Source organism: Colletotrichum destructivum, chromosome 5 (assembly GCF_034447905.1).
Source record: "Colletotrichum destructivum chromosome 5, complete sequence".
In the NCBI taxonomy this organism is placed as follows: Eukaryota; Fungi; Ascomycota; class Sordariomycetes; order Glomerellales; family Glomerellaceae; genus Colletotrichum; species Colletotrichum destructivum.
In genome coordinates this window covers 4,004,799-4,017,756 of record NC_085900.1, presented here as the reverse complement: position 1 = coordinate 4,017,756, position 12,958 = coordinate 4,004,799, and the positions used below count along the sequence as shown (strand labels likewise).

The following is a 12,958-nucleotide window of genomic DNA, read 5'->3' as shown; positions in this document are numbered from 1 at the left end:
TGTAGAAAGCTGATGGACGGGAGGATGGACGACGCAACGATGACTAGCCTGAGGCGTCAGAACAATGACATGGCAGGGGTGGGGAGGGGGGCGGACGTGTTGATGGTCAAGCACCCAGGTAATGAATGTCCCGCGGCTCTGCTCCCGAGAGCTCAGACATTGGGCCCCCATTGACGGGAGCCGCCCCCTCCCCTCTCTGCGAATTGTTCCCGCCTCGCCAGGACTCAGCTGAGGCACGGGCGCATCACGGCATCTCCCATGGCCCATGTCTAAAGCAACCACGATTGATTACAACCGTTATGCATGGCCCAATGGGTGGTTCAGGTGACAGGGTCATTCGACTGGTAAGCCTCTGCGGAGATTGCCGCAGACGATTTTGCACCTCGATTGTCTGCCGGAGTCGTCCTGTCCTCCCAAGGGTTACAGCGGCCCCAATCCGACAAAGTTCATGGGAAACTTGATGACATTGACCCCCACTGGCCTCCCCTCCGAAGACTCGAAGAAGAAGACGGCATGGAGATGAGAGAGCGGCCACCTGGTGGACGAGGCGGCTGTCAGTCGTCGTCATCGAATGTGGTGATGAGGTTTGATAAACAAATCTGCAATTATGTAGCATCATCGTCTGGAACGACAAACATGAGCCACACACACCTACACACACAAAAAAGTGTGCTTGTTGTACGATTCAGCGAAACGAGGCTATCTCGGAACAAGCTGTTTCAAATAACACCTTATCCTGCTATCGTATCCCACTTGGAAGGCAAGCACAAACAGCGACGAGGACACGTCTTGTTTTGTCTTTAACGGTGCCGATGTGCACAAGGTGATTGGACTCGCGTCGTCGTACCGAGTTGAGTCGGAAGCGTGAGTGACGTGCTGGGTTTGTCCATGTGGTTCGACGCTCGACGGACGCTCGACGCAGTCGTGTTGGGTGGTCGGTTGACTGGCTGCATCGTTAACGTGGGCATCGATGCCCACCCCACCCCCCTTAATCCATCTCGGGGACCCCCATCAGGGCGCCTTGCATCAAGGGCGGGTAACCGTTTGCTACATCGACCTGGATGAGATGTAGTGTACAGGTACATCGTATGCGTAATATGTCGTGTCGGCGGTGTAATCGTCAGAGATGCTCCCTTGAATGCATAGGCCCTCGGGACCTTGGAGGCTTCCATGACTGTTCCATGCAGGCCTCAAGTTCATCCTCCTTCAGCCCTGGGTACCTAGGTACTGTCGCCTCACCCCCGCCCTCAGCAGTGACCTGGGTCTGCCTGAAGCCTCAGAGTTCACATCTTTATCTACACTGTGGCACAGAGAGCGTACAGTGCAGTAAACTGTATACAGTCATATATACGTAATCACCTGTCTACATCAAGTACTCGTACCTAGGTAGAAACAAATGTTAAGATGGGAAGGACGATAGGGATGGGAAGGGCGACTGTTCCTTCCAGCCTCGTGTCATGACCGTTGTCTGCTCTCTGCTCTCTGCTTTGTTCCTTGTTTCGTTTTTCCTCCCTACTCTTTCTTTGTCTCTCTCTCTCTCTCTCTTGGTGCCTTGCGTCTCGTCGCCCGTCCACTGTTACTTTCCGTGTCTGTACTGATCATGTCGATTTTTCTTCTTCCAGCGCTATTGTCTGAGTGCGGATGGATACCTGGCCAGTCCGATTCCATCGTCGTCACTCCTCTCACGAACCAGAGTCCCTGCGTCGTCTTGTGCCTCTTCTCTCTGCCGACTCACGATCTGACCGACCCCAAGCTTTCTCCCAACACCCAGGTATCCTTGCTCTTCCCTTCCCGATGAGGACGGCCTAGGTCATTTCAGCATCGTTGGGGAGGGCCATGAAACCGGAAATCTCGTCTATTTTTGTCTCAGTCTTCTCTCCTCGCTTGGGCGTCTTTCTTTCTCCCCGTCCGTGGAGACATGCCGCCGCCGTTCTTTGCAGTTCCATGCACAAGCTGAAGCCGTGTACTTGTTGGACATGGCAGGCGGCACCCAGACTCTGGAAGTCCCGAATCCACGAGGCCAACGTGTCCTGTTGACGTGCACGCCTTCTGCACATACCTTGCCATGCATTGAACGCACCTCTCTCCCGTCCGTCACCGCCTTTCGTTCCAAGCATCGACATCTCCCAGCCCAATGTCCATTCGACCGCACCAAGGACACACGCGGGGCCACGGCACACACGACGAACGCTGGGCCTGATCGCATCTCGACGCTCGATTACAGTACTCAAGTCAATGCTCCCCCTATATCCATCCATCCACCCATCCCACGCTGGCACAATGTGGGCAAGCTTGACAGGACAAAGGCATTACCAAGCTTCAATTGTCGCGTTGCCTAAAGGAAGAAAAATACTAACATGACCGCCCCCCCAGTGCGCTCCCCTGCCAAGGTCTCTCGCTGTGGCGGATGCACATGTCAGCCAACAGGAACTGTCCCGTTGGTGAGCTAGTCAGGGTTAAGGGCGAGGTGAGAAAGGAAGGGGGGGAAAGCCTGCAAAATGGGTCGCCAATTGCCTCGCCCCCGGTCTTCCGATCGTTGCCAACGAGCACTCCCAGAACTTAGGATCCGTACCACACTCCCAATCGGTTCTGTCGAAAATCTTCGACGATGACCGTATGTATGGATGGATTCTCCGTCGGCCGTGGCGCCTGGTGTCACTGCATAACTCCGTCCAAATCAATACAACCATCCTTCCCCGATCTGGGCATGAAACGCCCGTGCCGAAACCTGGCTTCTGGCGATCTCCGTCAGTTGCCCTGTCCAGCTTCGTTAGCAAGCGTCCGAAAGGCACTAGCTCCGCCTTGCCTCACGTTCGTTGCCCTGCTTGTCTTTCCACTAGCGGGTGAGAACGACAAGTTGCAACGTCAGATTGTGCCAGGGAGCACCACGCAGACAGTCGGCAGTTGAAGGGATATGCATGTTAAATCTCGTTAGACCCACTCACACGAGGAAACTACGTCTCCTAGTTAAACCTAGCTGAGTGGGATGAACTGACTCCGAGATGACCGCCGGCTGGCCATGTTACGCCGTCCTTTTTTTGCAGTCCCAAATCCGGTCCTCCAAGGCGCCAACACCCCATCGGAACATGTCAACTTGAATTGCCAAGCTTGCAGCATTGCTCACTTGACGGGGGCTTCGATGGTCTTTGCGTCACGGGTTGTGAGAATCCCAAGGGCATGGCGGTCGCCTGGCTGTTTGATGACTTGTCGTCTTGACTGCCTGGCAAGGACCTCGCCATATTCACACAGGCGCTCTCGCACCCCTCTCGCCGGCTACGCAGTGCATAGACGACGCTCCGAGTGTCCGGGCAGACCATGTCCGTTCGACTAGACACCCAGAATCGGCAAACCATGAATGGACAACATACTTTGAATCGGCATCGACCCCAGAGCCTTTCTCGATGGATCACCCTGTGGCGGCTCCGGCATTTCCGCCGTTCCACTATCATCCTTGCAGCTTGCCAGGCTTCTGGAAAAGAAGAGGACCGGTACATAATGCTTCCGTAAAAACTGACCGCGGTCATGGGCCAAATAAGCCATTACACACGACGGCCGCCGCCGCCACCGCCGCCGCCGCTGGTCATCGTCTCTTGAGGCTCTGCACCGAAGCCTCGGCATTCGATGGCCCCGTGGACTTTGGGGGAATCGGCACGAAACGGGGGACGAACACACACAAGTCATGCCGGCCGGGAGCCACAACGTTGCACTTGCATTTTACATCGTAGATTCGCAACTGACTTTTATCCCAAGCTTCTAGAAGGTCCCGATGCCAACCTCAAAGCCGCCAGTCCATTACCCCCAGCTGAACTGTACATCGTAGGCTTGCTGACCTCCACCTTGGGCACCATTGGGCTTCCACACTGATCATCTCAACGTTCATCTCTTCATGCTGCACTGTTGAGACGCGCCATGGGAGGCGAATCTCTCGCCCAAGCATCTTTGCCAACCTCTCCCGTCCTGAAACCACTATGGAAATTCAATCAGGCCGGGAGCGAGAACTGAGTCAAGTAACAGGGCTCAAACTCCTACCTGTACAGGCTGAGCTAGTGATCAATCCACACCCTCACAGCATGATGGCCACTGTATCTCCACCGTTCCCACGCCTCGTGCATCGCGCACAAGCTTGCTCAGTCTGCACTGCTGCGAAGTCGAAGATCTACAATACCTTGGTCTCATTTGTGATGGGGCTGCTCAACTCATTGTTTGCCCCCGAGATGGCATGTATGGACTTTGTCAGATTTGTCCTTGATATTGCAGCCTTCGACAACATGCTTGGGTCTCTGCCTCGTGAGGTTGAAAGATCCCAGGTTCTGCACGGCCCCTTGTGCCAGAGAGGCACTGTCGGGGGCAACTAACTCTTGAAGCGCTGCGTGGCAGCGTAGGGGGTCCAACGGGCACTTCCAAGTTCCATGGCCCTGACTCGACGCAAGTTGGTTGCTAAACAGGGGATTTGGACCTTGCGAGAGCAACGTTGGCCCTGGCTAGCCTCGCTGAGAGCCTGGGTTCTACCTGTCTTGCCGAACTCTGGTATATCCGACAAGACGGTTCACTCGTGATTGCCGAGCAACCTGGACGGTCAGACGATCTAGTCCGGGGAAGAAAACAACCACCCGAAACTTGACAAAGTCGTCCACCACGATGTATATGCCCCGAGCCTCTTTGACATCCAGGGTCACGAGCTGTGGTGGATTAATGATGGAGGATTACATCGTAGGCCCCAGCCACATTCTTCCTTTTCAAATGCGCGTGCGCTACCAGCGACGACCCAGGGCTCGCCCAATCCAATGGTCGGTCTCTCGGGCCAGCCGTGCCACATTCGTGCTTGGCTCTAGTCCTATCAACGTTGTCCGAGGTCGTGGATGCGTGGATGTTTGCAACTCCCCGAGCTCCGCGGCAACGCATCCCTACCGGAGCCCGAATCTCGACCAAAGCTGCATACGTACTGTCGTTTCTGGCCGGTCTCCCCGCTGACGTGCCCAAACAAAACTGCCAGCTTTTTACTTCTTATCAGCCGGGCTTGCGTGAGTAAACCTGCAGGTGTTGCGAGTCACCCGCCGGACAGTTGCTTTGGCGTACTGGCAGCCTTCATGGATAGGGATGCGCAATGATACCCGGTCTCCTAACGAATGTGACCAAGATGCCAGTCTATGCAGAAGACAGTCTCATTGCATGTCGGGCTCTTGGCCTCAAGTGAGGCGTTGCCTCGGATGGAAACCTATCCGACTGGTCTGGAGCGGCACAGTCCATAAGCTTGTGGATTTGCAACGTGCTAGGGTTGCATCCAGCGACTGGCGCGGTGGTCCACGACCGCAGAGGCCATCATGAGGCCATGTGCAGTCGCCGTCTCCTTTCCCAGCGGCCCGCTCCGGAAAGCCACCCGGCGCCGGTGTGCGTTCACCCAGGACGGCGTCGGCACAGACCAGTTGGGCTGCATAAACAAAATGGTCGCCCGACAAATTTGACGACAACCGTATCATGAGAGTGCTGCGAGTCTCATCAACTTGACCGCGTGGCCGCTATCTCTTTGATCAGATGCGCCTCATCGTCACCGGCTCAATGACCGAGTCTGAAGCCTCGACGCCACGGCGGCTGTGGCAGACCATCAGGTCCCCCGCATCACGTCGTAAGGCTTCAGGACAAATGTGCGCTTTGGTGGAGATGGCCTCCATCACAACAACATCATCAGTTGATTCATTTGTCCACTGACCACTCATATGCACCAGGTCCTACCCTAGAAGTCCCACCTTCCCCGAATTCAAATTCAGTACACGCAATTTTCAACCGGCGAGCGATGGACACCATCACCTCACACGTGTTGCATGCATGTTGACCGACCTCCTGCAGCATGGTGGTTGGCTGCTTTTTTTTCTGACCGAGAGAGGAAGGAACCAAAGTAGGGCTTTACATGGTACGCCAAGAGGAGAAATGAGAGAACCAGAGCCGCTGTTAGTCTCTCATTCAATGCACCTGATGTAACCGAGTATCCCTTTCGTGGGGGTTTGTTTGCCTGAAGCAACCTCTCCCCCCTGCCATGGCGCTGTACGAAGTGAGTCCCCTCCACTATCCGACGGAATTGAAGCTTTCAAGAGGACATGGATGCTAGGGGTCTCGCATCTCAGCAGCCCGGTCTGCATATGTGAGGCAACTACGGAGCTGAGTACCCAGGAGAGAGAGCCGCTCGGAACACTCGTCGCCAAGGGACGGGCGTCACAATTGAGGTGTTGCCATTCTGTGATGCGAAGTCCAGGCGAAGCAGGTGAATGTAGGCGCAGGTCGGTGGTTGAAGTGAATAACGGCAGACTCCAGACAGGTGTGTATATAAAGGCAAGTTATTTGATGTTCTTGTCCAGGTTATCATAGCCCTGACAAGAACTCAATTCCTCTCTCCGCTGTCCCTCTACTCTGTTCATCAATTCTGAACGGCAACGATTTATCGAGAGATACCCGCTCCCTACTCCTATCACCACCACAACTACTACTACCACCACACACCAAGAACGCCCCGCAACAATGGCAGCCCAGTCAAACATGGTCGTTCCCGAGCACGGCAGCGTACTTGACATTGGCGGCGGCCAAATGTCGTCAAACATCCTCGAAAACCTGCGCCGCGTCTTCGTCGTGGCCAAGAACCCCGTCGTCGGCGGCGAATTGCCCACCATGCCCGACGAGCTTCTGTACGACGACAAGGGCCTGGCCATCTGGGCCGATATCATCTTCACGCCCCAGTTCTACCAGACGCGCGACGAGATCGCCTTGTTCGAGAGGAACAGCGGGGAGATGGCGGAGCACTACATCCCCGACAACGCCACGCTGATCGATCTGGGCGCAGGGTAAGTTCCCCCCCCCCTTCTTTTTCTTCTTCTTTTCCTTTACCCCTTTTGATAAGACACATCGTAGAGATGATGACAGGTATTTGGCTAACCAAAAGACTTGTTTCCTTTCCAGTGACATGCGCAAAGTCAACTACCTGCTCGAGGAGCTGGCGCAGCGCGGCCGCAAGGCGACCTACCTCGCTCTTGACATCTCGAAGCATTCACTGACCTCCAACCTCGAGGACCTTGCCCCCGGCCACGTCGGCGGCAGCGTCCACATGGCGGGCCTCTGGGGCGACTTCCAGGCCGGCCTCGCCTTTGCCGAGACCATCACGGCGGCACCCCGCGTCTTCCTCTCCCTCGGCTCCGTCCTCTTCAACGACCCCTGGAAGAAGGCAGTCGCCTCCCTCCGCGACTGGGCCGCCCTCATGCGCCCGGGCGACCTCATCCTCGCCGGCATGGATGGCCACGACGTCACCTCGGACAAGGTCTGGGACGCCTACCACAGCCACCCGGCCCTGTTCGAGAGCTTCTTCCACAACGGCTTCGCGCACGCCAACGCCCTTTTGGGGGAGCCCATCTTCCGGCCCCGGGACTGGGAGATCTGCGCCGAGATTGAGGATGGCGAGAAGCGCCACCGCTTCTTCGTTAAGGCCAAGCGGGACGTCGTGTCGGAGACGCAGGGCACGACGTTGAGGACGGGTCTCGAGATTGACTGGTTCGACGCCCACAAGCGGTCCGAGAGAGACGTCCGCAAGATGTGTGCCGAGGCGGGTCTCGAGGTCGTCAAGTCGTGGGCCATTGACGGCTCCGACATGCGGCAGTATCTCATCCGCAACAACCCCGACGCCGGAACCGAGAGCTCGTCTGACGAGAAGGATAGTGCCATCTCTGTCAGCGGGGAGTAACTCAATTTTCTCGGACATGGACGAGGGAAGCGGATGAAGGCATGTACGTATGCAACACCTCACACCCTCTCCTTCCGCCGTCTTCCACGTTCGCTTTCCTTTCGTTTATAAAACACTTTCCGCCCACCTTGCCAGGACGGCGAAGGAGGAAACTGGGCATCGGTGGGATGAGGCAAGGGAATACCCGACTCAATGGAAAAGGTGTACGATCCAGCAATACTTAGAGATAACTCTAACGATAGTTAAAGGAATTAATGGCTTATGCTCCTTTCCCAAATGCGTAACTACTTATTGAAATCGTATTGTCCACGTCACGTCCCTCCGCTTTTCTCTCTCCTAAATCAGGCACAATGTCCCTTCGGTCGAGACGATATGTGCCACGAGCGTCTCCCACCAAGGGTATCGCTCAAAGATACGCCGAGGCAGTTCGGAGGGATTCATGTCATGGATGTTAGGGCCCATCCATGCGCGAACCCGCTCGAGGGATTGGAACGCCGGGGGGACGCTCTATCACGATGAACCAGTTAGACCATATGAAGATGAAAGAAGACAACAGACTTGGGGAGGCTTACGGAGCGGCAACTGGTATTGATGACGGAGTGGAACCAATCCAAGGCGCATTGGACGTGAGACTCGTGCAGGGCCAAAACACCCAGCAGGAAAACTGGGAAGAAGGGAGCTTGGGCGGTGAAGAAGGTACCTGATGTGGGCATCACCTGAATACACTTCGCCAGTTCTGATATCTGGGAGACGACGTCCGGGTGAGAGCGGGGAAGCCTCTCCAGACGGCACCGCAAATAGATGATGGCCGCTAGACGCCACGCCTCTGCCGTGACTTCTGTCATGGAATTCCTGTCAACGATGAGGCCGTGCTTGCCAAGTTTGATCGAAGACAGCAGGTCGCTGGGAAGAGAAATGTCTCTACACTTGTCCGGTCGAGATACGGCCGAAGATGAGGCAGACTCGGTCCACTGACGGAGGTTCCCAAGCTCCCCGAGCAGCTCGTCGACGCTCGCCTTGATCAAAAACTCGCTATCTATGGGGTGCGCGGATAAAAACGCGCTTAAGTGTGTGATTTGTGAAAACCGATGCAGGAGTGTCGGAGACATGCCGCACCCGCCGTGGACTCTGTGGACATCGTGCTCAGATCCCTGCAACAGCCACGCAAACTGGTGATTGTCTGTGGCAGCCAAGTCGAGGGGAGTCATCGGAAGGGCGAGAATAGCCGCCCTCCCCGCAATGATCATGTTACCCGTCTGGGCCTCAGAGGGCTGAATGTTGACAGGGTTCCAGTAGCGGTGGCCTGGATCAGTCGCGTCCAGCATCCTGCACGCCAGACGAGCACCTTCTAACCAGCGAGGAACGCAATTTGGTGGGCGTCGCTGCTCAGGAGATACTACGTCGATCATGTTCAGGAGGGCTATAGCAGCCACCATACAATCGGCTTCATTCTCTGTGGGGAGTTGGTCATGAGCATTCTTCAATACCATGTTCAGAAGGATGACAGCAGTTTTGTAATGGCGCTGGGCAACCTGCCGGATCCTCTCTCTGGGCTGATAGTCGAGTACGTACGTTCCAGCGAGCGCCAGGATGGCGGACCTGACGCAGGAGTCCTTGGATGCCATCCGGGGGATGTTTTCGAACCAGCAGTTGGTTTTGTCAAGGACGCTCCGGCCCGGGCACCAAGCCTTGAGATCTGATGGGGGGTTAGTACGAGTCTATTAAAGTAATGATCATGCACCTACAAAACGCGAAGAGACTCCTATCATCATTGTCTTGCAGGCCCATCTCCCCCATGTACTGCGGAGAGAGGTATATGGCAAGGGTCGACGACTTGGGGGAATATTCTTGTCCGCTTCCCTTGTACTGGAAGATGGCGACGTGAGCCTCGCTGGCTACCTTCTTCTTCTTCTCGTTGTGGAACTTGATGTATCCGTCAACCTTGGCCCCCCGCTGTATTGGGCGTTCACCCAAGACGAGACGGTTCTCATCGTCAGCGTTGTCATCAAAGGGGTTCGACAGGGCCAAGTGATCCACGTAGCGAGACTCCGGAGGCGGGAGGACTGGCGAGAGGACTAAATTGGCAGACCGACGAGGAGACACGGGCGGGCCGTACAGAGGCCCCAGAGTCGACGAGTTGGATGGAAAATCAGGATGTGCTGTGTAAGTTGTCAGCCTCCGATGCATTAGCCATGCTACCAGCACACTGTTGCATGCTTGTTGATCCACCCCTTCCGTCCTCTTTCGTCTTCTGCCTCAAATCCTCCATGCTTGGGCGGTCACGTAAGGGTGGGTATAGAGCAAGGTAAACGCAGGGATTAACGAGCACAATAGAAATGATTAACTAACACGCTAGAGAAGATGCCGCGTGTCGATGACGGCCGCTTTGTGATTTGGAAAGCCGCCGCCGGCGTGTTGTGGGATTGGACTCGGATTGGGACGGGGGAAACTCTGACGGAGGGCTCCATACTTGATAGCCTTGGCTGGCGATGTCGAGGTCGTCCCCGGGCGAGGGGGTTGATATGGGCGTAGACGAAGGTGTAATTGTAGGAACAGACGCCGAAGCGGTCGTATTGGGGACTGGGAGGGGATCCTCGTCTAGGTCCAGTGCTCTCTTGCGGGGCTGCTTAGTCGTCATGTCGAGTCAAGTCATCAAGCTCCGTCGGACTCGGATGAGGCCCTCAGTGTAATAAAAACGGGGCTTTGGTATGGTATCCGTGTAGTCCGAAAAACAGGGAGAGAGACACGCGACTCCACGAGCCCAAGGCCGCCCTGATCCCCGACAGTACAGGAGGGTGATGCCCCGAGGACGGCGAGCGTGGGCGTGTGCACCGATGCGTAACGTGGTCGAAATTGAAAGTGGAGAGAGAGAGAAGTGGGGAGGAGGAGAGCGTCTGAAAGCAACGTCGAGGTCGCCAGGAACACGACAGGGCGGCAGGGGGATGTTGAATATGGACCGGGGCCGGGAACAGCAGAAGCGGCGGCGTCAACGGGCCACGGCGGAGCCGTCAACGTTAGCGTCAACCAAACAAGGAATCTAATTGCAGGTGCAGGCAGTTGCAACTTGCAGGTGCGGGCCAAAGAGGAAAGATGGGGCCGAAGGAGAGAACAGCACCAAGCAACGAGGCTTGAACCCAAGACCAGGAACCAGCAAGAGAACACGAGCACCCCGCGGCCAAGTTCCAGCAGCGAGCAGCCAACGCTAACAGCGACGACCAACAACGGGCCCCGGCACACGCTACTGTCAGCCCAAACTCAGGATGTCCTCCGGCGCCCACTAAGAAACGGGGCCAAAGGGAGTAAGAGGGTACGGTAGTACTGGTGTACGAACGGGCGGGCGGGTGTGCGTGCGTGCGTGCGTGTTTGTTTGTGTTTGTACCCGTACCGTGGGGCGTGGCCGATGCGCAACCCGACAGGTGATGGAGAGCGAGACAAGTGACAGCGAGATGCCAGGGCGGATGAGGTAATGAAATGACGGTAGCGAAACGATGAGCACAGATGTCGACGCCCTACGGACAATACCGTGTGCCGCTGAGGATTGAACGGCACCGATGTGTTAGGGCTCTAGTTTAGCTTGGTTTAGTTTAGCCTGGGCTGGTTTGGTACCGGTTCCACTTCGACCATCAACAGTCCAGAAAGGCTATGAAGCCTGGTCCGCGAATATGGCTGACCGGATGAAAGGGGAGGGAAGAAGGGATCAAGGGTGTGTCGGGACGGGGATTTGTGATGCCGAGTGGGGAGAAGAGCAGGCGGCTGGCTGGCTGGCTGGCTGGCTGGCAGGGTCGAGGTATGAAATTCGATGTTCTGGCCGCTGGCTCAGGATCGAAGTTCTAGCTATGAGGGATCGACGAGGGAGTATCTGCGTTTGCGTGTCTGGGTGACGATGAACGGCAGGTCTCCTGAGAGATCAATGCCAGCCGGCAGTGGCAGGGAGACCGAGCCACAAGATGTCTCGACGACGGAGGGGGAAAGGGGGAGACAAGACAGGACGAGACAAGGTAAGGCAAGGGAGGACTGCACCTTGTCAGATGACCTGATATGCCGGACGAGTCTTGAATTGGGCCGAGTCCGTGATTTAGAGTTTCAGCCCAATGGGACCTTCCCGCTCCTCTCCTGACGTCCTGATCAGACGGTCTTTGGCCTGTCTGGGAGTCTGGCTTGCATGAGACGTGCGCAGTACGAATGCGCGCGAAGGTTGCACGAGGGAAATTTGTCGTCGCTATATGGCCCGCGATAGGTTTTCTTGTCTTTCTGTCCTTCCGTTTTCTCCTCTGGTCTTTGCCTTAGTGTGGCCCTGGGTGGTGAACACGGCCTCTGGAAAATTCGGCTGCGAGCCGAGCGGGTCAGACTGAGACTGAGAGAAGAGGAAGGAGGAGGTGTAGGAATGAAACAGAAGCCGCGTGGACCAGTCAATGAAGGATCATTGACGTAAACGTAGACTGTACCTCCCTGGAATGGAATGAGAGGCTAAAACAGACGGGAAACCCCAACACCAGATGCTGTCTTGGATGGTGTCGATTGTCTGACGAGCAGACGGGCTATTCCGTGGGACGAGAGTGATTGGACCGGAAGGATCGAGGGGGAAAAGACCATGCGTGTGTTCGTACCTCGACGACGAAGATACCTGCCTTTACGAGAGTGGGCCCAGGGGCCAAGTAAGTAAGTAGGTACCTACCTAGGTAGGTAATGAAGGAGGAGTATGAGGACTCAAGAAAAAGGAAGAGTAGGAGGAGAGAGGAAGGTGCAGCAGTAAGAGAGAGCTCGACAAATGGCAGGAGCTGAGGAGACGGGAGGGGAGAGGAACGGAATGAGAGGCGAGAAAGGAGGGGACAACGCTCAAGCGTCACGGTGTGAGAACGAGATCATTCCTTCGCCTGGAAAAGAGCGGCGAAGTTGAGGATTGAGACTGCAACTTCGGGTGAAAGTGGTCCTCGCTGCGTCACGCCAGACGAACTCTAAAGTCGAGGGGTTCGGAGGGGGGGTGAGCTTAATTCGACATCTCCTTCCTTCGACAGAAGGCAATAGTTGGCTGCTCAATGCATCAAATGTGGAACGACTTGGAATGCCTAAGAAATGACGAACCGAGATTTGACTCTAGACGCCTCGGACGATGAAGCACGAGAGAACAGAACAAAAAGGAAGGGGAGGTGGGGGATGGGTAAGAGGATCTTGCCCCCTCCCCCCCTCCTTCCCTTCCGACCACGTCAGAAGGGGCACAGCAGCTGGATGGCAAATGGG

At 56.0% G+C, this 12,958-nt stretch overlaps 2 protein-coding genes across 2 annotated transcripts; one reads left to right on the top strand and one right to left on the bottom strand.

The window, feature by feature from the left end:
* Nucleotides 1–5,391: 5,391 nt before the first annotated feature.
* CDEST_08760 (Putative SAM-dependent methyltransferase, EasF-type) lies at nt 5,392–7,808 on the top strand. Its single transcript, XM_062924919.1, has 3 exons — nt 5,392–5,642; nt 5,724–6,830; nt 6,946–7,808. The coding sequence occupies exons 2-3, from the start codon at nt 6,511–6,513 to the stop codon at nt 7,718–7,720; spliced, it is 1,095 nt and encodes a 364-aa protein (XP_062780970.1). The 5' UTR covers nt 5,392–5,642; nt 5,724–6,510; the 3' UTR covers nt 7,721–7,808.
* Nucleotide 7,809: 1 nt separating this feature from the next.
* CDEST_08759 (Putative fungal transcription factor) lies at nt 7,810–12,664 on the bottom strand. Its single transcript, XM_062924918.1, has 4 exons — nt 10,070–12,664; nt 9,466–9,879; nt 8,293–9,416; nt 7,810–8,227 (listed from the first exon to the last, which is right to left on the bottom strand). The coding sequence occupies exons 1-4, from the start codon at nt 10,356–10,358 to the stop codon at nt 8,057–8,059; spliced, it is 1,998 nt and encodes a 665-aa protein (XP_062780969.1). The 5' UTR covers nt 10,359–12,664; the 3' UTR covers nt 7,810–8,056.
* Between the last annotated feature and the right edge of the window lie 294 nt (nt 12,665–12,958).

What these genes read in the sequence shown, in the direction of transcription:
- CDEST_08760 (XM_062924919.1), top strand. Translation starts at nt 6,511, where the DNA reads ATGGCAGCCCAGTCAAACATGGTCGTTCCCGAGCACGGCAGCGTACTT. An exon ending in CTGATCGATCTGGGCGCAGG is followed by an intron (nt 6,831 to 6,945) that starts GTAAGTTCCCCC and finishes TTTCCTTTCCAG; the next exon opens with TGACATGCGCAAAGTCAACT.
- CDEST_08759 (XM_062924918.1), bottom strand. Translation starts at nt 10,358, where the DNA reads ATGACGACTAAGCAGCCCCGCAAGAGAGCACTGGACCTAGACGAGGAT. An exon ending in CGCGGCATCTTCTCTAGCGT is followed by an intron (nt 9,880 to 10,069) that starts GTTAGTTAATCA and finishes CAACTTACACAG; the next exon opens with CACATCCTGATTTTCCATCC. An exon ending in TCAATACCAGTTGCCGCTCC is followed by an intron (nt 8,228 to 8,292) that starts GTAAGCCTCCCC and finishes TCATCGTGATAG; the next exon opens with AGCGTCCCCCCGGCGTTCCA.